Here is a 24,843-nt window from a genome sequence, read left to right as displayed (position 1 = left end):
GGGCCCCCATCAGCGTGAATTCATCCTCCGTGCTGGAAGGAAAACATATTAACACATCCCGAGGTGTGGAGAAAGCCTCAGTAATTCGGGATGAGGCAGCAAAGAGAGTTTCCATGTTTTCTTCACTCTCAGCATCATGTGCTTCATACAGTGATTTTTCGGTGAGATCCATCCCCATGATTTGATCCAGCAAGCACGAAAGCTGAGGCCAAATTCAGCAATACCCACGCCAATCCCAAACACACACATGCACCTTAAATACAGCGCTTTCAGGAAACGGGAGATTGGCTTTTTTAAAAAAAAATGCAAAAGCATGACATGAAAACAAGCAGAAATCCCACCGCAGGGTACCTAGAGGTTTGTTTTATTTGGCGTCAGGTCTCCAAGCCCCTGGGACTCCCTGGAAGCGATGTCGCCTTATTATCATTTAATTCACAATAAAGACGACGTGGCCCTGTCTCTTTGGTAACGTTGAAAAGCCCCTGAGATTTTAAGCCACCAGGAGATGAATTCCCCGTGTCCGTGTCTGCGCAGGAAGGGCTTGTTGGCAGATATCATGGAAAAAGGACAGAACCGCTCGTGTTGGCTCTCGGCATGGCAGGACCAGGACAGCCCAGAGCCAAAGCCACCGCCCCGAAGCCGGGCACCCAGCTGGAGTCCTGGAAGGACCATCAGGGAAGCAGCAGCCCACCCGTGTACAACCCCAGCGTGGTGAAAAATCCCCTAATCTCTCAAATCAAAGGACGTTTTAGGAAAGCCGAGCCCTGTCCTGGTCAGCACCGACAGTTGGCATTTGCTGCCACCGCATTCAAGCCTTGGGGACCCGATGCTCCCCCACCGCCGGCGGGAGATGATGGCCCTTTGCAGACGTGACCGGTGCACGGGAGCCAGCGGCGTTTCGAGGTGGGGAGGCTGCTTTGGGAAAGGAATGAGGAATATGCAGCCGAGCTGTCCCCGCGAGCCTGCATGCACAGACACGTCCATCTGTCCCGCTCACCCTCTCTTCTCCCCCTCCTCCCCCAGTAATTTTTCAACCCAGTTCATCCACCCGTGGCACAGGGCCACGGACTCAAAAATACATCGATCCCATCACTTGCAGAGACAGAGCAGAGGACAGACACTTTCTCTGTACACAAGAAAGGCTTCCGGGTGAGCACAACCCTTATTAGACACCAGAGAACCCACCCAGCCACCCCAAACCCATCAGAAAACCAAGCCGCAACGCTCCTGCTGCCTGCGAGCCGCACCGCACCGTCCCACAGCGACGCGGTCAGCAACTCAGCTCTACCTCCCCCTTCCCTTCACCCCAAAGATGTTCCTACACCAAAACCCTCTGCTTTCTCCCCCAAAATCCCATGATGGTGGTGTCTCCAGCTGGTGCCTCACCGGAGGGCTGGGATGCGAACGCAGCCCAGCAAAGCACCCGCAGGGGATGGGTTCCTCCTCGAGGTGCTGACCCTCCATCCCCAGGGCAAGGGAGGGGAGGAGGCAGGAGAGGGGGGGTCTGCGCACACAGCGGGGGCAAAACTCAACACGGACCCCTATTTTTCTCCAAATGTCTTTTTTCTTTCTGTTTTAACCTGGAAACGTTCTCCGTCTCTTATTTAAAACCACCCAAGCCCCAAACCAAGCCACGGTGAGGCACTTCGCTGCCTGAGGGTGGGGAAAAACAACAGCTAAAGGATCAACAAACCCCAGTCCCAGTTCGAAAAAAAATGCATAATACTATCCTGAATGTTAACAGAAACGGGTGTGTTTGCAGCCTCCATGGCTTACATCTTTTTTTTTTTTTTTTTTTGTGGTCTTTTTTAAAAAAATACCGTCTCCCAAAGCTTTCAGCAGCAGACCCGCCTGGGCTGATGGTTGCCCCGTCCTGCATTCCTGCTGCACCGGGGCATCGCCCCACCAACCCACGGCTCCGGCCATCCATGGACAGCCCTGACCTGCTGGTCCCTGCCAAACCGTCCCCAAGACAGGAATCCAGAGTCAATTAAAGATGGATCCGGGCAGTGGCGAGCAAGGTGGGGTTCAGCCCACCCCCGTTTCGTCCCAGCACGCTCCGCTCAGAAGAGGACCTGCCCACCGTTTGCATCCCAGCAGCCCATCCAGGGCAGCTGGGTGGCCCATTTGCCGGTGGCCACCACTTGCAGCTTCGCCCGGTCGAATTGCCAGTACTGGTCATCCCGAAAGAAGTAGACGAAGCCGTCGCGGTGGGTGAGGGCGCCGGCTGTGCCGGGGGGCAAACCCTCCCAGTCCCGCAGGCTGCGGGGGTAGTAGGGCTCCACGCCGAGGGTCTCCTCGCTCACCACAAAGTACTTGGGACCTTTGAAGAGGACCAGGCGCCGGAGCTGCTGGAAGTAGAGCGCGGTGTCGGGGTGCCGGGGGAGGCCACGGGCACTGCATTTTTGGGGGAAACCTGGCTCCAAGGTGGAGCCCGTGTAGCGCCAGCATCGGCCACCTGGGAAGAGACGGGAAGAGGGGTTAGAGCCCACCTCCTACAGGGTCCATCGCAGGACCAGCTCCAGGAGATGTGGAAGGACTCAGCCACAGGCCCAGCCTTGCAGCCCAAGACACCCATCTGTGACATCCATCCCACTGGTGACCTAACCAACGCCACCGCATAGACCAGGCTGGGGGGGGGGAAACTGAGGCACCGTAGCTCAGGGGCTTGAAGGCATGGAAAGGGACCATCCAGGACAGAGCAAAGCCACCACACCATCCGTCACCCCCCGCTGCTTCCTTGCAAACTTCCCCCCTGCTCCTGCTTGGCGAGTGGGACAGACGGACCCAGACCCCTCCAGGGCTGGGACAACCCAGACCAGCACTGCAGCGGGAGGAACTGCAATCGGGGCCGAGCGCTCGGCCGTCCCCGCAGAGCCGTGTCACTGCAGAGCCCCGTCCCCGCAAAGCAGGCGGACAAAAGCCCTTTTCTGCTCGCAAGCGGCGGCCTGACCCAGCCCCGGGGAGGGAGGGAGCAGCCGAGGGCTGGGGAGGGAGAGGGGCTCTTGGCTCTCACCCAGCCCGAGCAACAAAGCCCCCTTTCTGACGAGCCAGCGACCGGTTTCCATTAAATTTGGGGCTGACCCCGGCAGCCCGGCTGCCTGGTTTGACCTTCCTCTACCCGTCCGGCTGCAGCGTGTCAGCGGGCAGCTTGCAGACGGCATTTCAGCGCCCCGGAGCAGCTCAGCACACCCCCCGGCACGGCACGGGGAACCATGTGTGCCATGAAAAGGCCGCACTCGCCTCAGCTCCCCTGCGGCCACGCGTCTTCGGGGAGCGTTTTCTCCCTGAGACCCCAAAGAGTGTGATGCATCTCGGTTTATTTTCAAACACAGGTGAGCGCAGCTCTCCCGAATGGGCCGATGGGGAAACTGAGGCACGAGGGGGGGATGTAGGCTGCCGGGGAGATACCTCCTAGTCCATACGGTTAATCCACGGCAGGCACCAAGCAAAGAGCTCCCGCGGGTTTTTGCACACTGGGGACCCAGCAATGCCCCAGTTCTGCACTGGGACGGGACCAGCGGGAGGGGACAGGGGACAGGAGAAGATGCTCCAGCCGGACCACAGGTAGGAGCAGCAGCAGCCTCGAGAGGAGCTCTCCTGCCTGTGCCTCACCTACCTTTGAAGAAGTAAAACTTGCCGCTGAGCTGGGACCAGGCGCAGGCGTCGATGCCGGCGGGGAGGCTGGGCCAGCGTGTCTCCAGGGGCTGCGGGTCGCTGGCATTGCCGCTCGCCAGCACTACCCAGTAGTGGCTGCCCTTGAAGACGTAGACGTTGTGATCCGCGTCTGCGGGGCAAAGGGAGGAGTAAGGGGGGTCCCGGGTGAGAAGTGAGAAACCTCATCCCACCTCCCAGCCACCGCTCCCCTGTTCCCCTCTCCTCCCCCCGTGCAGACCTGCGGTGCTTCAGGGATGCTTGGGGTTTGGAAGCTCCCTTCTGCCTTTCAGCCACCCCCTCAGCTTTCATAATTCATTGCCTCCACTCCAGCCTGGAGAGGATGACAGCTGACCACAGCTCCCTCTCAAGGCTCGTCTGTCCTGGTTGAGCTCCTGCAGCGAATAAGCCTTGCCACAGCCCAAGTTTTAGGATGTTTCCCAATCTCTCAAGACACCAAGCCATCGCTGTGTCCTCAAGATGCTCCACTCTACGGCAATGATGTGCATCAGTGATGCCACCAGCCCCAGGAGCATGTATGGGGCTGTGGACCAGCCAAACCCACCTTTCCCACCACTGAAGCTTATCAGAGCAGAAACAGGCTGCTGCAGCAGCGGGGCGAGGGGTGGGGGTATGTCTTTCAGGAGACGGTTGCACCAGAAAACACCCACCAGTGGTTATGGCATCAAAGTAGGAGTGGCAGTAATAGGCGCTGAGGGTCCTCCGCTGCCGGTCCCCACCGTACAGGTCCGTGCTCCAGTCCTGGAAGTGAGTGAAGACCTTTCCCGGGAGCTGGATGGCCAAGCCCTTGGAGGGCTTACCTGGGATGGAGCAAAAGGTGGTGAGTCGTGGGGAAGAGGGCAGGGAAACAGTTTTCCCCAGAGCACTGCGTGAGCACAGGGCTGGGGATCTGCCCCACCCATGTCTCCAAACACTCCTTGTCCCACTGCCTGGTTTCTGTCCCCCTCTATAAGGTGGTGGCAAAGACCCCTTGATGCCCCCAAAACACATGTACCAGCGTTTCCCTAGTTGCAAACAAGCGGGCAACAAGTCCAAACTTCCTTGTCCTGGAGGACCTGGTACCCATCCCACATGCCCTACTGCATCTTCCTCCCCAGCCACAAAGGTATGGGGCCCATCCTCACCATGCCCCTTGCATGTAGTCCTCTCCCCTTGCAGGGACCTGCTTCCATCCCTGCTCCTCGCTCTCCATCCCAGGGAACAGCCCCAGAGGAACCAAGGGATGCTCAGGGGTGGTCAGGCTCACCGTACAAGTTCTGGACGGCCAAGATGTCATCCCAGCTGAGGACGAAATCCTTGCTGAGCTTCTTGTAGTAGGGAGACATCAGGGCGCTCTTGACAGGGGAGTGCTCCAGCCCCAGTGTGTGGCCAACCTCGTGTGCCACCACAACGAAGAGGTTGCGCCCTTTGCCACTGTGCAGGGACCAGCGCTCGGCGCTGTCAAAGTGGGCTTCTCCGCGCCGGGGGAAGAAGGCGTGAGCCAGGGCACCTCCTGGGGACACGAGAGCCATCATGGACTGTGGGGCAGGAGAGGACTTCAGCTGCATGCCAAGGGCGGCGGGCACATGCAGCTCTGGTTTGCTTAAATATGCGTCAATTTTAGCCTTTAGGAGGTCTCCTGAGAAAGAACAGCAGCTTCCCACAGCAGATGCAACCCAAACCTGTTCTGCCTTCTGCTCCTGAGCACAGGGGGGGGTTGTCTGCTCTGTGGTTTCAAGCCCCAGGCTCAAGCCAGGGACTGAAGCCACTGCAGTGACCCACACCGGGCAAAGGGTCAAGAAGAGAGAAAGCCTGAGGGTGTCTGATAGCACTGCGCAGAAAGGCTCAGCTGGAAGGAATGAGGTCAGGTTTGGAGGATGCCATCAGGGTGGGGAGGGCTCCTCGAAGGCCATCAGCATGATCCTAGAACGAGCATCTACCCGCCTTGCTGGCAGACCCCAGTTGCAGAATTGGGAGTGAGGACCCCAAATCAGAAAGCAAACTGGTGCAAACAGGGAGGTGTCCTCAGTAAGAAGGATTGCTGGGGCAGAGCCTCGCCTCCGTCACCCCCAGCCCATCGCTGTCCCAGCCCTCCTCCCTGCCGGGGAAGAGCCCACATTGTAAAAGAGAAGCTTACGAGGGGGAAGTGACCAGCACCTGGTCCATCGAAGGCGTTGTTGAGTCCATCGTTGTGGTCCCCATGGAAGAAGGTCAGGCGGATGTCGGCCGGGCCATCCTGCGCCTCCCAAAACACCAGCGAGGACACGTTGCTCCAGAGCTCGAAGGCGGCTTTCACAGCCAGGCGCACCTCATGCTGCGGCAGGTAGGAGGGCCAGTTCACCACCCGGTAGGTCAGGTGCCGCTTGTACCACCTTCCGCCTGCAAAAGGGGCAAGCTCAGCATGACGATGGGGACTTGGACTTGTTCTTCCACCCAGAGGCTGCTTGGGCGGAGGAAAGTTTCCCGGTGCTGGAAAAAGCCGGGCTTTCCCAAGCTGAAGCTGAAAGCCCACCTGGGCATCCCACGAGCAGCCTCGGTGCCCTGCACTGGCAGCAGGACCCACGAAATCTCTCTGAAGGTGCCACCACCAGACCCCACCCCAGAGATTCCCAAGGCTGAAACTGCAACCAAACCCTAAGAGAGGGCCCAAAACCTGCTTGAGGAGAGGAGAAGCTGGGGCACCCAGTCTGAAACCCATTGCCTTGTCATGCTTTCCAGGGCCACATCCAGCACTGGTCCCTGACCTGCAGGTCTCCTGCCTGATGCTACCTTCATGCCCAGAAGATGCAGCCTAAGGACTGGTTTTCAGGGAGAGAAAGCAATGCCGCTTCTGAAAACAAGTGGCCCAAAGACAAAAGGAGTGGGAAGGGCTCCGAGCAACACCTTGGGGGCACAACGGGACTGCGGGGCTGGGGATGTGGGATTGCAGCCCGATTGAGGCAGATTTGCACCAGCCAGAGGGGAAAAAAAGAGCCGATGCTCAAGGGAGAAGCAGTTGGGTTTGAAACACAATCACCAGGAAGGAGCGGCACCGACCACCACGACACTGATCTCCGTCGTGTGCCCAGAGACCCCACAGATGTCCAGGGCTTCATCCAGCTGGCCGGCGAGCACCGCCGGGGAGGGAAGGTGCCTGTTTCTACCAGGGGGAGCTGCGGCAGAGCCCTGCGGTCGGTCCCCGGGGTCAGTCCTCGCAGTCGGTCCCCGCACCCTCTGCAACAAGCCTGGATGCTGCAGGGACACCGAAACCAGGGGGCGTGCGTGGGGTCGGGGTTCCCCAGCACCCAAAGCTCCCTCGGTGAGAGGGGGTCCCTCCCTGCATCCCCCCAACTCCCTCCCTGAGCCCCAGCCTTCTTTGGGTTTTTAGAGGATCTCTTTTCTTTTTCCCTGTGAACATGTAATCTGAACACGGCAGATACTGCGCTAAGGCGAGGAGGAGGCGGCCAGATCCCCGGTGGTTGGGGCTCTATTTTCGCCGTTTTTAAGGGCTTCCTGACCATTCCTACCTGCAGAAGTTCTTGCCTGGCAGCCCAGCTGAGGATATCCCAATGGGGACAAATCACTGCGCACCACTCCTTTTAAAAGCATCGTTTTACCATCCCCACGGATCTTACTGCCCACGGCTTCCTTAAAATCCCTGTCCTTTCAGGGGTGACACAGCCCTGATGCCACCAGGGCAGATGGTGACAATGACGAAGATGACAAGCCCGTGAGATCCCCCCAAGCTCCCCAGAAAGCGAAGATGCACGTTCCCGCAGCTGCCACGCAGCATCACCCCCCCCACACCACCACCACCACCTCCTCCTCCAGCGCCCTCAGCAGCTGCGGGGACCCCAGGGCCCCACAACTACATCTGGATGGGGGCGTCCAGGACCGGGAGAGAAGCTGTGGGGCCACACTGGGAAGATGCAGGTGCCAGAGCCGGTGCCGAGGCGTGGGAGCGGCGACAGACCTCCAGCAACTGCGCCTGCTCCAGATGTGCGGGGAAACAGGGGGAACGGAGCCGGCGGCACGCCGGGGCTCACTGTCATGAGCCAAGTCCATCCGCAGAGCTGGCAGACATCCCACCCCAACTCACCCAGCCCCCACCACGGGGACAAAGCCCCACCAGCTTCCTTCCCCCCAGGTTCTGAGCAGCCCCACAGCAGGGGAGGCTCTGGACCAGCTCTGGTCGCCCTCCTGAGGGCAGAACCGACCCCCCGTGCTCATCAGTGCAACAACGGCCTCCAACTCCAACGGGACACGGCTGCGCTTTCCAGTGTCCAGGCCAAACCCTACATGGCAGAGGCAAAATATCCGCCCGGATGGCTGCAGCCCTAAGGTAAAGCCCCGGCATCCCGTTCTTCCCTCCGCGGAGGAAGAGCAGCTCCCAGTGGAGAAGGATGGACGGCACCAATGGGCAGGAGGCTCTGGCCAGAGCATCTCCCAGCGGGGGAGGATGGATGGCACCAGCAGGCAGGGCTGGGTGAGGCAAAGGCAACTGTTTTTTGGGAAGAGGAGGGCTGGGTGCCACACGCAGGCATTGAGCCCGGGACAATCGCAGGCAGTGAGTTGGACTCACTGGTCAGCAGAGCTCCCGGCCAGCTTGGTGACTAGTAAAGCCCATCAAAGCAGCTAGAAGAAAGTCCTCTTCCCGGCACTGCAGACCCTGATTTCCAAACCCAGTCCCTTTCCCAGAGGCACACAGAACCCGTCCCCAAACCTTCCCAGAGAGCAGAAAGCCGCGGGCTTCAGCTGCAGAGGAGAGGTGTTGTTTGGAGGTGCAGAGAGGGGTGGACACACCTGACCCCATCCCGCGCAGGGAGCCAACCCCCGCCGCTGGGCTGGGAGCGAGCCCAGGAGCCGCAGGACAGAGGGACGCCCTCCCCACCCCCACGCCGGCCCACCGCCGTGGGGCTGAACCCGGTTGGGAGCCAAAGCTCAGCTGGGGTTGGCTTTTGCCCACACGTCGGGGCGCGAGCGTTGCCCGAAGCTGGCGGGGTGACGGACGCGGCGGCTGCCTGACGACGATCCTGCCGGGAGAGGGGTGGGTGACAGAGCACTCTGCTGGCCCGGCTGCCGCGGCTTCCTGCTCCGAAGAGGATAAACAGCCAACTTAGCACAAAGCCTCCGGCTTTCCTTGCCGGCGCCGCCAGCGGTGCAGGCATCCCCTCCCTCCCCTCCAGCCTGCCGGCACCGCTAAGGCGTTGCTCCCACCCCGGGGGGATCTTGCTGCCACGGGGGATCTGCTGGCACCAGACCAATAACCGGTGCCACACCGAGCCCCTTCCCCGCCTGGGCTTGGGGCTGCCGGCTGTCTCTTGCCGCCCACCCCTGGACCACGATCCCCAAAAAGGAGCCCCACGAGCTGCAGGGCACAGGATGCTTCTGTTCGCCCATCTCCCGCTGCACACCCTTCCGGGCTCTGTCTCCTGCCCCGGGGCACGGCAGACCCTCTGCCGGGATGGTGCCTGCAGGGGCGATGCGGCACATCAGGGCTTCGGAAGGAAAGCCAGAGGCAGGAGGAGGAGGATGGGGCGGTCTCCGGGGGCCATCCATCGCCAGCCCTGCCAGATGCAGAGACAGCCTGACACGGCACAGAGCCCTGTCTTAATCTCGTCTTCATTTTTCCCATGTCCTAAGTGCAGCTGGTCCCAGCCCTCTTGCTCTCTAGGAATCCAGTTACTCACCCACAAGCCCAGGAGGCAGCTCATGAGACAAGAGCCCAATCCTGGACACACAGGAGCAAGAGAAGCTGCTCGGAGCAGAATGAAACCCTTTAACGTGGGTGAAACAAACTCCCTGTGGCCAAGCAGCCCAGCACCAGCAGGTTTGGTGGTTATTGCTGGGTGACTAACACACGTTAGGCTCTCAAAGCTCAGAAGAGCCTCCTCGCTGCGTGCCAGCCCCTGCCCTCCGGATTGTGCCACCACGGCTGTGACCAGGGCCACGGTGACCTGATATCTCCTTGGGAGACGTCCCGGCTCCCTCGACAGCAGTAAAACCACCCCAGAGAGCTGAATTTCCCCACGAGTGGGAGTTGCATCTCTAATTGTTGCTGACACCAGAACAACTAAAAATGAAGAGGTTTAAAAATAAAGCAGTGTAAAGCCCAGGCAGGTCCTGGGATGGATGTTGTGCTGGCGGGGCCGCACCTCCCATCCACGGCAGCATCTCCAGGAGCCAGGAGGGAAGAGTTGGACTCCCAGCACCCCAGAAACCCAAAACCCACCGGGACGCCCCCCATCAGCGCTCACCATGCTGCGTGGTGCGCCTGCGGCGCCGGGTGGCCGAGCCCCGGTGTGCCCAGGCAGTGCGGCTCTCCCCGTCGCCAGTGCCGCACCGTGGCAGAGCCATCTGATGGAGCGTGGGAGCATCCAGGACCCCGCTGAGCGGGAGGTGGGTCACCCGCTGGAAGTCCCTGGAAAAAGAAGGGAGATGTCAGCACCCACACCCGGACCCGACCTCGGGGATTTCATTTATTTTTGTGATGGGTGTTTGACCTGAGCCAGAGTTTTCACCCAACGAGCTTCATGTCCCACCGTTGGGAATGCATCTGGGTGATAAAGCAAGGATTTGCCTCTGCAACCACCTCTGACCAGCGACCCATCTCCCAGCTGGGCAAAAGTGGACAGGGGAACCTAAAAACTGCCTTTTCCAGTGTTTATCCCCAGTTTTTCGACTTCGCACTTGCCTTTGCCCACAGGGATGCTCCCAGAGCCAATGTGATCTCATTAGGAGATGTCCGAGTGGGGGCTGTCAGCTTGGCCCCCTGACATCTCCCAGCCGTCCCCAACCTCGGCCTCGCCGCAGATATTATTGTAAGGGGAGCACCGGGCCATAAAAGGCAAATAAAGCAGCGCAGCGAGGCGCTGGGCTGCCAGCAGCCAGCTGCGGGAGCTGGGTACGGCCCGGCGTTTCCAAAAAGGACCGGTTGTGCTTTATCATCGGACCGTACGAGAGAGACCCCGGCTGCAAAAAGTTCCCCCCACCCAGCTGCAAAAAGAGCCCTCCAGCTGAAAAGAAAAAGAAAAAAAAAAATAAAAAAGACCCCCTGAGCACCGGCAGCTCCCACGCAGCCGGAGTTGCTGCATTTCTGCTGCGGTTTTAAATAAAAGGCTCATACCTCACCGCCTCCGTGAACTCGGCGGGGCTGTGCGTGCCGGCCCCCGGCTCGCCGAAGTAGCCGTATTTCTCCAGGAACAGCTGCAAGAAAAGAGATGGGAGAGGCGCAGCTCAGAGCACGGGCAGGCGTTTGCGCATCTCGGCTTGGGAGATGGGGGGGGAAAAAAAACACGGAGATGCAAGGGGCAACGGTACTGCAAAGCCGGGGCTGTGCAGAAATACTCAGTTATTTTTTTCCCCCGTGAGATCTCTGCACCCCGGGCAGCCTCACCTCCTGCGCTCACACAGGTTTATGTCTCCTCCCCATCCTTTTTGATGGCTCTTGGGTTTTTGGCCATGACACGATGGAGGCGTAGGAGGAAACATCGCTCTCAACGGATCAAAAAAACCCCATTGCTCCCGCGTCATCCGCAGCCAGAGGCTACCAAACCCACAGCTCTAATCACCTCGGCTCAACGCAATTATTAAAATAAAGGCTAAAGCGCTGTGGACACGAGTAGGGTGGGGTGAGATGGGGTCAGGCTGCAGCCTCTCCCCATCCCCACGCAGGATGTGCTGCTGCAAAGCGGAGACACCGCGGGGGCAATCCGCTCTGCCAAACCATTCCTCTTCTTATCGGCCAGTGACATGGACAGAGATTGTCGCTCTGAACTTGCTCCAACACATAAATTGCACGTTAAAGAAAATAAACAGGTTCCCCCTGCCCAGCCCGCGCCCCCGGCTTTCGGAGAAGTTAAGAGCCACGGTGGCAGGAATGCTCCACACCCGCCTTCCCCGCCGCCGGGGATGTCTGCAAGAGACAAACAAGCCGCCCAGCATCCTGTTAGCACGAGAGAATCGCGGTTACAGTAATGAGGAATAAAAAGTGAAAGCGGCTGCTTGGTTTCCCGCATCCCACAGGAGAAGTGGGCTGAGCACCAGGAATGCCGCGGAGCGCCTTGGGACAGCACGGCTGCTGCCCGCTGGAAAAATTTGGGCTTTTAAAGCCTCCTCTCTCCCTGCTCATGTCAGGGCAGGGAGAAGAAGGGGGTTGGTCTTAACCTGCGCTCGACGCTACTCCTGACCATCCACCCAGTGCGCCCCACGGCAGCATCCCTTCCCGGGCACGGGCGGCACGCAGCCCGCCGCGCTTTGCCCATCGCCTGGCAGGGAGCGGGAGCAGTTTCTGGATACGGCAGCCCCCGGGGTGCGGCAGGGCCTCTCCCTGTCCTCCCTCCTCCTGCCCAAACCCTCCGCTTGCTTTAACAGTCATCTTCATGTCATCCCCAAACACGTCATCCTCCGTGTCTGCCACCTCCCGCGGGCAGGGCCGGCACCTTCCATGTGCTCTCTGCCTGTCGCTGGCCCCTTTGCAAGCCCTCCCTGCCCCCTTCCCAGACCTCATCTCCTCCAGCCGCCGAGTCCGATCGCCTCCTTTACGCCACTTCTGCCTGGAGCATCCCCCTCCGGCTGCAGCGCAGCGAGGACCGGCACGGCTTCCTGCCGGGACACGCTCTTCACCCAGCCCCAGCTAAAAAATCCGGCCGTGTTTCTCACCAAACACATTTACCAGCTGCCTATCTCGGCCGGAGGTAGCAGCGTCTCGTAGCAGCGTGAGGCTGCAGCAGTAAAAGCCCGAGCGTGGCCGGAGTCACCCGGACACCGCGCACCCGGTCCCGGTGAGTCAGGATAAATCAGGTGTGAGTAAGAGCCGCATCGGCAGGAGAGAGCTTTGGTTTGTCCACCAGGGAAAGTCACAACACCTCCGCCCGGGGATGGACCCTACAGCCTGGACGTGCCGACTCCCCCACCACGCAGGGATAACCCCCTCTACACGGGTACCAGGAGGAAAAATACAGCAGTGACTCGGGATGGTCGCGCAGGGAAGGAGAATACGGGGACAGAGGAGCCTCCCGGGGACGGGACGGCAGGGGGGAGGTTTGGTAGCCCTGAGAGCGTAATCTGGAGAGGAGAAGGTCCTTTTTCTCAGTTGTTGTGTTTTTATAACGTTCTCCTCCAGAATTAGAAAATCACCAGCTACATATATGGACGCGGGGTGATAATCCCCAGCGGTTACATCACCGCAGATAAATGTGAGCTGCACAGCACCCAGACAGAAAGTCCCGGGTCTCAAAAGCGTGGCACAGTCTAAACCTTTTCCACCGCAATTTTGCTCTTACTTAGCATCTAAAACCTAACAACTGTAAGCTGTTTCCTCTCCTGTAACCTAACACAATCCCATTCTTAAAGCATGAAAACGTTTTTTCCCCCCACCATGACCTCACAAATGCTTGAAACCCCATCTGGACAAGTCAGGGTACGTGGCAAAAAACCAACCGCTATCACAGCAGCTGCTCTTAAACGCCACCAAAACATACACAGGCCACTGGCTTTATTGTTCCTGTCCAGATCTCCTTGAGCTTTGCAAGTCCAACCAAAGGGGCAGTTCCCCTGTAGTTTCTGGCCCGTGTCACGTTGAGGTTCTCGCACACAGGCACCAGCTTGCAGGCTGCAAAACCACCAGGAGAAATTTTATGACGTTTTCCAGACACGGTTATTGCGAGCTCCAGGTGACACTAGTCCTGGAAACACAGAGCTACAGGAGAGGGATGTGCTGATCCTCCGCTGTGCAAAGTATTTATCAGGGAGCAGAGCATACAGAGTCCCCTGGACCAGGGACTTTTCAGGGTGACAGAGGAACCCAAGAGCACCGTGCCGTGGCGTCTTGTGCCCAAACCCACGCTCAAGACCCCCCCCCCAGCCCTGCACAACCCCCCGGAGACCAGCCAGGCTCTGGTAGGGCTTGGTGGAAGCTGGCACCAGCCCGTTAAACCTCTCCAGAGGCTGCGTTGCGAAGCCCGGCCGTGCTGGGAACCCCCCCTCCCTCCTGCCCCAGATGGGGAAATGCTCTTTTCCATACAATGGGAAAAGAAAAACAGCAGGAAACCAAGAGCTAAGCATTAAGATGAAATATGCCCGGCTTCCCCCTCCGCAGGAGGGAAGGCGAAGAGGAGAGGTCTGGCTGCCCGGGAGCCAGCGCCGGGGCAGAAAAGCTTTCGGGGCTGCAGTAGGGACAGCAGGAGGACAGTTTTGGGGAGACCAAGGGGCTCTTCCCATCTCAGGGCTCTGACGAGGAGCTGGTTACAACCCTGGCGATCATCTTTGCTGTGAGCTAGAGCCAAGGAAACACCTTGCCCTCGCCCGCAGGCATCCCAGGTGGAAGACAGCTAACGGCAAATACAATTAGACGACCTCCCTCCTTGGAAACCGGGATAACAAGAGTGCGGAGACAGCAGGCGCCGCTCCTGCCTGCTCCCCCCCCCCCCACCCCCTCCAGCTCCAGACGCTCAGCTTCTGGCACCTTTCCACCAGTTAAGTATCAGAGAAGCCTCACGTTGACCGTGGTCCCTTCTGCTCTGCCTGGACACAAACCCCATCCCTCCGCTCCGTCCCCCAGCGGCGGAGGGAAGCGATCCCGTCCTGCCGAAGGGTGGGCAGGCATTTCGTTCTGCGGATACCGAGGCTGCCGGCCACAAAGCTGCACCTCCGAGGTCTTTTGTTTTTAAGCAGGAGACGAGGGCAGCCCAGGTGGGTCCTCAGCCCCCGGTGCCCAGCAGCCCCAGGCTCCATCCCCCATCATTTCACTGCCGAGGCGGACACGAGGGGACGCACAGCTCTGGCTTTGCAGCCCCAGGTTACAATCATAGAATGCTTTAGGTTGGAAGTGACCTTGAAGATCATCTGGTTCCAAACCCCCCCCCTGCCACGGGCAGGGACACCTCCCACCAGCCCCCGGAGCGTGTGTTTCCCCGCACAGCCCGGACAGAAGGAGAGCTGAGCCCCCCGGCACGTTCTTGGCACGGCCGTAGGAGAAGCGGCGGTGGCTCCTCCTGCCCACGGGGCCACCACCTGCCCGAGCACTGCCTTCGGAAGGTGCCCAGGCCTCTAAAAACATTAATTTCTTGCCCCTCTCCCAAGCCGCGTCCCTGCCTGCGGTTGCAAACCCTCAGGCAGAGTCTTTGTGTCTCTTTTGTTTAAGTGTGTGTATAAGTATCTATACAAATATTAGAGAGAGAGAGACACAGGAGAAGGGAGATTAGCAAGTACAGAGCTTGGTTGTCCTCCGGCTGAAAAGACAGCGAAACATCAGCTAATTCCGTATGTTAATGACAGAGGCTGATTAAAACCCCAAACCCCCGTCTCATTGCCGTGACGCTCCCCCGCTGGGCCCAATCCGGTCCTGAAGGCATCTCCTCTCCCACCTACCCCTCCAGAAAACCTACTTTAGCAGCAAATTATCTACTTGCCGCTGACGACGTGGAGCTGGGGAAACACAGCGCTCAGCGTCTTCTAAGCTCCTTTAGTTTTCACACTTGATCTTCCGGAGCTGAGAAGCAGCCCAGGACTGCAGGAGGTCTAACTAACCCCCCCCTGGTTTCAGTAACCCCGATCTTTAGGCTGCGGAACCGCAGCCAGCTCCCTGCCTCCCCGTCTACCCGGACAGGAGGGATGCTACGGGGAGAGGAACGATAAATATTGTATCACTTAAAAGGAAACAGATGCCACGAAATGCGCTGGGCTTGGTGTTACCTGCCCGCGGGGCCGGCGGATCGCTCCGCTTGCGTGTTAAATACAGGAATAGCTCATCAACAACTACCACAACCCGCTCCCACCTTTGAAACCAGCTCGCAGCTTCGCCCCGGCACCCCACGCCCTGGGGGTAGCGATGGGCTGTGCCACCCGGCCACAGCGCCCCGAGGTACCCCAACGCCAGCCAAAGCCCTCGGGGAAAACACTGGGCTTGGCCAAACCTTCCCCTGCGAATACCAGAGCGGCTGACAAACCAGTTTGGTCACGCAGACTGGTTGTGCTTTCACGTCTAAGGAGAGAAAGGAAACAAGAGGCTTGGTCTTCGCCCTCCATGGGGATGGGAACCAGCGGGGAAGGCGCCTGGTGGGCGTTATTTGCCCTAACAAGGGGGGATTGTTCGAGGGGGGAGAGGCGGGAAGAAAGCGGGGCTGTTCACGCTGCGGTGACTCATGGGGCTGATAACCACACCGGGGACCGCCGGCTGCCCGGGAACCGCTCGTCACCTCCCCACTATCGGCAGCGACTCGGAATCACGACCTCGTGGGTGATAGAGGCTCTCCCCGGCCACGCAGAGCCCAGAAGTGCCTCTCAGGGGTGAGAGCACCTGAGCAATCCCTCCTCCTCTCCCCCACTCCTTCCACCGCCCTGCTGAGGTTGAGCAGTAGGAATTTTTTCCCAGGAAAAGGGGTTTCTTCCTCTTATTTCAATCAGAGGGAAAATGTGGGGGTACCCTGGGAGCAGCCAGGGGTCCCAGCTGTCCCCTCAGCCCCACCACGTGCTGGGTGGTACCCAGAGACCCTCGATCCAGCCTGGCTGGGCTCAGCATCCAGCGTCCCCACTGGCTGCCCGCTCCGTAAAGGAGCTCAGCCGGATGCCGGAGTGTTTCTCAGCACAAACCCAGCTCAGAGCCTACATAAACGTAAGCCCTTGGGTTTCCGAGGGGGAAATGTCAGATGCCACGTGCCACTGCAAGAGAGGGAGAAGGCAGCAGGGTAGGAAGAAAAAAAAAAATAAAAAAATCCAAAATGAGAATGTCTCGGTCCCTTAGTCTCGCTCTCCATTTCCATTCCCGGCTTTTCTCAAATTTCTACCCGATTTTTCTCCCCATCGCAACAGACCTGTAACTTCTCACGCAAATCACTACAGGGACTTTATTGTCCTTTGTCCTCGGCGCCAACAGCACTCGGCCACGCTCTTCCCTCTCAGCACGGGGCAAGGTCTCACATGCCACCCACTTTACAGGATTCCCCCGGGATCAGGGGCAGTCGGGCATTGCCACACACCCGACTGCTGTCCCGAGCACAGCCCAGCCAGAAACCAGGTCTGCCAAACTACGTGCTCTCTGGCACCGGACCTTCTCCTATCTGGAGCCTGCAGATAATGAGATGATTTCACGTACAAATGTTTCAAATTAAAGTTCCAAACTTTTCTTTTTTTTTTTTTTTTTTTTTTTTTATTTAATGGAGCTGCGATTGATACAAATGCAGTGAAAACAAGGGCACAAGCCAGGAAAATAACACAACTGGACGTTTTCTCAGACTTTCCCATCTAAGTTTACACAACCCATTGTTGCTAACTTTGGCTATTTTAAAAGCAATAAAAAAAGCTTTCGAAGCAAAGCCTGGCAGTGGTCTGAAAGCCACAAGTAACTAGAACTATTTGATGTTATGTGAGAATTTCAGCTTCCTCTTAAAAGCAGAATTAACTGCTCAGTTTCTTTAGACAAGCTTTCTTATCCCAGTCGCTACACGTTTCCATTGTATATATCACCCCAAAGCCCCCGGCCAGCGCAGCACAGCGCACTGGGGAAACTGAGGCAGGGAGACGGGAAAGTGCATCTCGCCTGGGATCTGCCACGGTCCGGGACCTGCTCTGGGACTTCAAGGGAAAAGTTCTCAGAAGTCACCAGTGAGGAAGAAAAATTGTCACATGGGCCCTTTTAAAGCTCTCGCCCACCGTGATTCGGTTTTCTTTTTAAAGTGAATTTTAAATTATCGGTTTTCTGAGCATTAAGAATTTTGCAGATTGATTTTTCTCCAGCTGGCGTGAGGGGCCGGGCTGAGGTTTGCGCACACTGGGACAAGCACATGTATAAACCACCTCTTTGAAACAGCATCTCCCAGCATAAGAAGCCCGCACATTAAAACAAACATTTATGGGCACTTTTCATCTCAGAGCATATGAAAAAATCCCAATTAATCCACCAGGACTTGCTGGGGTTTTAAAATCAAGCATCTGTGCAAACATACACTGGATCAATGCCTAAACAAGGCAAAAAAAAAAAAAAAATCCCCAACGTGAAGCTTTGTTCACCAGCCACATCTCCTACCTCGTCCTCCCAAAACAAACAGGAACGGATGGCGGCGTGGTGTGACAATGATACGGGGACAAACAGAAGAAATCCAAACAGAGGCAACGGGGACAGCCCCGGTGAGAGGCAGGGCAGGGGAAAGGCTGGCTTTTGTCCCGTCCCGATTTGCTGGGAGGCGGGAAGGTTCCCTAGTGCAAGTTCTGCTGTTGTCAGAGCTCTGTGGGAAGGGTGGATTTGCAGATGTACATCACCTGTAGGGACACAGCTCCACATACAGCAGATGCAGGCACGCACCTTGGCGCTCCAACCACAAACTTCTCATGGATTCATAGAATCGTGGAATGGTTTAGGTTGGAAGGGACCTTAAAGATCATCCAGTGCCACCCCCCTGCCCTGGGCAGGGACACCTCCCACCAGCCCAGGTTGCTCCAAGCCCTGTCCAACCTGGCCTTGAACACCTCCAGGGATGGGGCAGCCACAGCTGCTCCAACAGGCATGGCCGTGCGCTCGCGCCATGCACGCACACACCTCTGGCACAGACACACTGCAGCACCCAGGGCTCCCCCTCACCATCCACAGGCACACGCCTGTGCCATGCACACACCTTGGGCATCCACGGCACACAGTATAGCATGGATGCACGTGTGTTGGGCAATCATTGGCATGCACCTATAGGACGAATGTACCTTGGGCATGCATGCACACACCTATAGCATGCACATGCCTATGACATGGACATACCTATGGCACATGCACCTATGGTATGGGTACACCTATGGTATGTACACCTATGGCATGGGCATACCTATGTCACGCACACACACCTACGGCATGCACACCTATGGCATAGGCACACCTACGGCACACGCACACACCTATGGCAGCCACATCTATGGCATAGGCACAACTATGGCACGCACAGACCTATGGCATGAGCACACCCCTATGGCACACGCAGACCTATGGCATGAGCACACCTATGGCACGGGCACAGACCTATAGCATGGGCACACCCATGGCACATGCACACACCTATGGCATAGGCACACCTATGGCACAGGCACACCTATGGCACACACAGACCTATGGCACGGGCACACCTATGTCACGCACACCCCGATGACACGGGCACACCCGGGCCACTCACAGCCGGGTGCAGGACGGCGGGTGGCAGCTCCCGTCCCCCCCCCCCCCCATCCTCCCCAGCCCCCCGCGCCCCGGTGCCGGTCCTACCTCCGCCTCCCGCCGCTGCCGAGGGACCGGTCCGGGCTGCGCCGCCGCCAGCAGCAGCCCCAGCGCCAGAGCGGCCCGCAGCGCCCCGCCCGCCCCCATGCCGCTCCGCTCCTCTCCGCTCCCACCGGCACCGGGCTGCGCGGCCCCGGCTCGGCTCTCCCCGCCCCGGCCCCGGCCTCGGGGGCGGCCCCGGCCCGCCCCAGCCCCAGCCCCGACCGAGGGCTGGGCTCCGCCGGCGGCAGCCGAGCGGCGGGTGCGTTCCCCCCCCCCGCACGGAGAGCTCCCACCGCCCCGCTGCTCCACCCCTGTCTTGCCCGGGGCACATCGTCCCTTGTGCCTACGGGACATCGTCCCTCCTGCCCCCGGGGACATCGTCCCTTGCAGCCAGGGAAAACTCATCCCTTGTGCCTGGGGGACAGCATCCCTTGCACCCAGTGAAAAATCATCCCTTGCGCCTGGGGGACGTTGTCCCTTGTGCCCCGGGGGTCATCAGCCCTTGTGCCTGGGGGACATCGCCCCTTGTGCATTCTCCTTCCCGCTTCCCCAGCCGGGCGATGCCCCTTCTCTCCACATCCCTCTCCCACATGCACACACAGGTTTGGGATCGAGGGGAAAGAGAGCTGAGGGCAAAGGGCGGTTGTGCCATTGGGATGGTTTTGCCCACTGGGGACAAATTCCCCTTGGGGTCTTCAGTCCACCACAGCCCCATCTCCATCCCTGGGGAAAGGCTGGGAGAGTTGCCCCCAGGGGCTCACCCTGCACCCAGCTCGCTCCCGCGCACCACGGGCAATGGATCCTTCTTGGTGTCCCCCTCTGCTTCGCTCCCAGGCCTGCCGGGCATCACTGACTCACCCCATCTATCGCAGAGCGGTACACCCACAGTGGCCGTGTCCGGCTGTGTCCCACTGCAGATGCCATCTCACCAGGCTGGATGGGGAGCAGAGCACGGGCAGGTTACGGTGCTGGGACAAACCTCCTGCTGGCTTGGGCTGTGCCCAATTTGAAGCTGGGGAAACAAGAAGGAGAAAGCAAGTCCAGTTTTTCCTAAATCTGTCCACCTGTGGTCCAGACCACATGGATACAGAGCGGACGAGGGCTTGGACGCAGCGGGTCCCGCTCTGAGAGCGGCCAGCACTAGCCCCAGAGCACAGCAGTGCAGGAGGCTGGGCAAGCAACGCCTCTCCTCTTCAGGGGTCCGGCAAAAACAGCCCCACACATTAGAGCAGCGCACTCTCAACCTTTACAAAATAACCCCCCCACACTCAGCATTGTTGGTTTGCAGCGTTTGTGCTTAAATTTCCCTCCTAGGTCTGGGACTTGGTCACCCATGGGACACGAGGGGCTGTTTCCCACCCAAGGCAACATGGTGCGCACGCGTCAGCGTCGCAGCTCTCCTGCAACCCGTATGCAGCCCATCATCTTGCAGTTTCCAGTGACAAGGTAACAGCTCTGTTTACTCCCTGCAGTATTTTGTTTGCGTATTTTGTTTTAATTTGACTAAAGCAAAAGGATGTTTTGATTCTGCTTTGGTTTGGGCAAAAAAAAAAAAAAAAAAAGGATGTGACATATCTGCTTTTGTTTTCATGCCAGCTTCAACCACACACCTATTTTAAAGCTCACAGGCCTCTTCCTCTTCTTTTTAATCACGCCAAAATCTGAAGTTACAGGAGCATCTGTTGGGTGCAGCTTGAAGAGGTCCACTGGGATCCTGTAACACATCGCTTTTCAGCTGGAGGGGGATTAGCGCGTAGGGAAGGCAAGCGGGATTGGAAGGAGAGCACGGAGGATCCGCGTAACGTGGCAAAATAAAGAAGCCGCTGAGCCACGGGGTGAAAAATACAGCAGGGAGAAACAAAGGTGGCGGCTGTGCCAGTAAGCGCTGAGCGATGGGGTGCCGGGAGAGCCCCGGCAGGCGGCTGGCAGGGCCTAAGGAGCGGGTGGAAGGGGAATATTTGGCCTCGCTACAGCGCTCCGAGGGCCGGCCGGCCGCTCCTCGCGCAGGTCAGCCCAACGCTTCCTTTCAAAACAAGAGCAGCTCTGTCCGCAGACGCATCCGTGTTTGGTTCGTCTCTAGGAAGCGACTGATCCATCTGCTCTTCCACTTAAGAACATGGATGATGAGAAAGTGACTGGCTCCGCTCCAGCGGGAGCAGGAAATTCCCTCCTCGGCTCATTGTGACGCGGGGAAGCGTCTGGGAGGGCACCTGCACACCCCCCACCCCCAAAGCAGCCAGTTTTCCGACCTGGCATTTCCCGGGGCTGCTGCGTTAGTCCTTAGGGGTTTCGGCATTCAGATGGAGCAGAAGAATTCAGCCCAGCCTCGGAGATGCCAAATCACAGTTCTCCGCAGACTTTTGGCTGGGACTACAAAGCTGTTTATGCAGCTGCTGTAATCAGAAGGGTATCAGGAGCAGAAAAGGTGCCTTGTGGAAAGGTGGATTTCCAACTCTTTCAGCGTTAGGTAAAAGCTCAGAAGTGGGGCAGAAGAGTTGGAATCCTGGTAACTTCTACCCCAAAAATGAAGCTTGAGAAGTTTTGGCCTATGGCAAATAGCTGACACAGTTTTACTAAACAACATCATTGGAAGAGAATGATAAATAGATCCGTACAAGCCCTGCTTGCCCAAACGGAAGAAATCAGGAATGATTTCTTGGGTTTCTAGGCAAATTCCCATCTCCCTCGAATTTAACACAAAGGCTCTCAATGCAGTCAGCTACCCTGATTTCAACACCCTTTCCTAAGATGCCCCCACAGCTTGAATCCGGAGACCCAGAGTGTTCCTAATTTAATACCATCAGCATATTAACCTGAAAACATCGCGACGAAGGAAGCGCTGTTAGCAGGGACGGGGAGCGCGGAGCGGGGGCGGCTGGCTCGTGGACGGGGTGGGGAGTAGAGCGGTTGGGCATTGCCGAGGGACCAGCTGGACCACTGGTGAATCACCGCCCGCTACCGGCAGAGGTGAGCTCCGAGAGGGATTCGTAAACCAGCGTTACGAACACCACTCCAGTGACGTGGAATTTCTCGGAGCAGCTTTTAATGTTTACCAGAACTGATAAGCAAATAGCAACACCATTACTCCTCCGGGGCGGTTTCTGCCTGGGATGGACGCGATGCAGAAGAACTGCCAGTTAAAATTCTCCAATGCTTTGCACTGAGAACACGTTCAAGTTGTTCCATCTCATCCACTCGAGACACCGCCCCGGGAGAAGAGCCATTCTTTAAATGTTTGCTGCTCAACAACAGTTGCGGCAGCTGGAGAGCCGCAGGACGGCTCGCTGGGCGCTTCGTCGGGCAACACCGAAAATACTAACCCTGCTGCCGAGAGGTGGCCAGAGCTGGGACCGCCTCAGTTTGGGTGGGCAGTCACGGAACCAGCTCTCCCTCCTGCCCGCCGGCACGGGCAGCAACCCCAGCCCGCACGAGTCAAATTCTTTACGAAGGCACAAGAAGCATACGTTCCCCTGGCTTTAGCCGCCCCACGGGTAAAGCTTTTCTGCTTAAAAACGGTTTTCTTGGGTACTTTATTTGAGCATGGTAAGTTCTGACAAGTCGCAGGACTTCCCCTGTCCTTAACGTGTTAGCTAAGTCTGTCTAGTCCAGAGTCCCGTCTCCAGCAGAGTCAGGAACAGACACTTATCAGAAGGGTGTTTAAGAAAAAAATGGAAAATGCAAAATCCATACCTACTTTCTTTGGGTTTACCTTTTTTGCAGAGTTCCTGGGAAGTCGGTGAGGCCAAGAGAGGCTGCATCCAGCTTGCCAACCCTCCTAAAAATACATCAGCACGTTGCCCTTCAATTGCTGGAGCAGTTTGACCGATTTTCACCAGTTATTCGCTCAGAAGACCGCTAAAACTGCACGTAACTCTTTCTAGGATCAGTGTCACCTGCATTCCAGCAGACATCGCCATATCAGTATGAAAAGTGGACTTTTAAGCCCTTCTGCAATTTCGGGTGCATTCTGACAGCTGTGTTTTACTACAACAGCTTTACAAGCGGTTTCTACAGCAGCATTAGCAACATCGTCCGCTGCGGGCAACGTCACACGAGCTCTTTGTTACCCTGGAGATGGGAATTATCATTTCTAGATTAGGCAAAGCAGGACTGGCCGAATCCTGGCCTCAAACCCCAAAGATCGGAGCTATTGGCTTCAGTCACAGCTTCCATAGCTCTCTCTAGGACTGTGGTATTTGAGCAACTTATTAAGTTGCATTGCTTCTTAGGGTGAGGTGGGTTTGGCTGTATAGAGCCAGCACCGAAATTATTTGGCTGTCTCTGAAATTGTTTAGCTATTTTTGTTGCATTTCAGCTCTGTAATGATCACATGCCTCTTCCACATTGGCATCCCTCCGTTACGCTTTTCTCCATAAAGTCACTGTTGAGCTTGGCAAGTGCTAGATGCGTTTTTATAAATAAACCACCAGCATTCCATACAGGACTGATTTCCAAAACTAAAACCTTGCCGCTTAGAAAATGTATTGGAGGATAGATCATAAAAAGAGATGATGGAAGGAGAGCACAGCCATTCCCAGCTCAGACAACTGGAACCTGTTCCTTCTGCTGGGACAGAGCCTCCCTTGGTTGTCCACCTCCGGGTAGATCTGCAGTCCTGCCTCTCCTTCATTTGCAATTTTATTATATGACGTTCTACCAAATTCTCACAGAGCACCTCCTGAAGACAAATTCAGAGTAAGACTCGTGAGATGTGCTTTTTATTATTTCTGATTCAGCTGTTGGTCTGTTAAAGGTGACAGATGACTTGTTGACGGATACCTCCTCACCTGTTAAAAAGCAGCAATTCTAGTTATCTGTAAAACCCGGTCTTCTTATGAACAGCGCCGACCACCCATAAAGCATTTTATTTGCACAATATTACAAATAAATCCCTAGAAAGAGGGGCAGCTAGTCGCAGTGCTGACTTAAATACGCAATGTGCTCAACGGATCTAAGGCCATGTACGGACCTCATAAGACCGAGGTCCTGTATTTAAGCGTATATTGTATCTGCTTGACCAGAGTGCAAGAAGTTAACAGCAAACGTTACCATGCCACGAAGAGCTAAAATTCATTCAACCCTTAATATATTAGCTAGCGATTTATTTTTTCTTTCAAGCTTTTTACTTTTCTTTTAACCTCATTAAAGCTTTCCCTTCTGAGCTTTAGGCAGTTGCCGAGAACTGCAGTGCTGAAGGACTTAGCAGAAACCATTGGAGGGCAATGACATAGTTAAAGCACCATCTGGATCGACACCTCTTACAAAACATCGCTTCCCAGGGCCCTCTGAACTAACTTAACTCCCTCTACACCAAAAGCAACTAAAAACCAGTGCCATCAAACTAGTACCACCCTTTCCCTGACCTGCGAGTTTTCTGTGAGACAGAACAGCTGGCAAAGACGCATTCACTGTCCTAAAAAACACGTAAGAACACAGGTTGTGTTTTGCCCTGATGCAGAATAGGAGATATACAAAACAAACGGTCACCCTCGTTGTCAGGCTGGATAAGCTGTGAAGGTGGTGACAGCTCCAGCAGTTTTGTGGCTTGCTTGAATACTGGTCTACTTCGTAATCCAGCTGGGCAGCGACTGTTTAAAGACATAAACGCTCTTAGCCTGGGGCAGAAAGTGGGGTTGGAAGCTGAGTCAGCATTAAAGGGAGTTAGAACTGTTGCCCCCAGTATTGAAAGCACCGGCTTTTCCAACTGCCATTTCTTTCCCCAGGAGGGCAAAAGCGAGAGCCCCACCAGGCAATTCATGGGACTGGACAGGCGACACCACCTCTGCCGGGGCACAGCTGGATTCGGCTCAGCTCAGCCATCTCCACCTCTCCCTGCGCAGCTTTCAGGGCTCCAGGCGTAGCCCCAAGGAAGTTTTTGCGCAGTGCAATGAACCAGTGCAGCTGTTTTGGGAGGAAAAAAAAAAAAAAAAAAATCTTAGGCAGCGACACATCCCCTTCTGTTCACTGCTGCTTGTCAC

The 24,843-nt window shown here is 57.0% G+C and overlaps 1 protein-coding gene across 1 annotated transcript; it reads right to left on the bottom strand.

Moving 5' to 3' along the window:
• Positions 1–1,297: 1,297 nt before the first annotated feature.
• On the bottom strand, positions 1,298–18,970 carry MMP28 (matrix metallopeptidase 28; the record flags this gene model as incomplete). The annotated part of the gene is made up of 8 exons (XM_082492968.1): positions 1,298–2,458; positions 3,620–3,787; positions 4,326–4,475; positions 4,922–5,167; positions 5,812–6,033; positions 9,891–10,054; positions 10,760–10,839; positions 18,872–18,970. 8 exons carry the CDS (start codon positions 18,968–18,970, stop codon positions 2,064–2,066), a joined length of 1,524 nt encoding a protein of 507 aa, XP_082349094.1. The 3' UTR covers positions 1,298–2,063.
• Between the last annotated feature and the right edge of the window lie 5,873 nt (positions 18,971–24,843).

This window comes from Vanellus vanellus, assembly GCF_965231255.1.
Source record: "Vanellus vanellus genome assembly, chromosome: 19".
In the NCBI taxonomy this organism is placed as follows: Eukaryota; Metazoa; Chordata; class Aves; order Charadriiformes; family Charadriidae; genus Vanellus; species Vanellus vanellus.
This window is presented reverse-complemented; position numbering and strand designations above follow the sequence as displayed.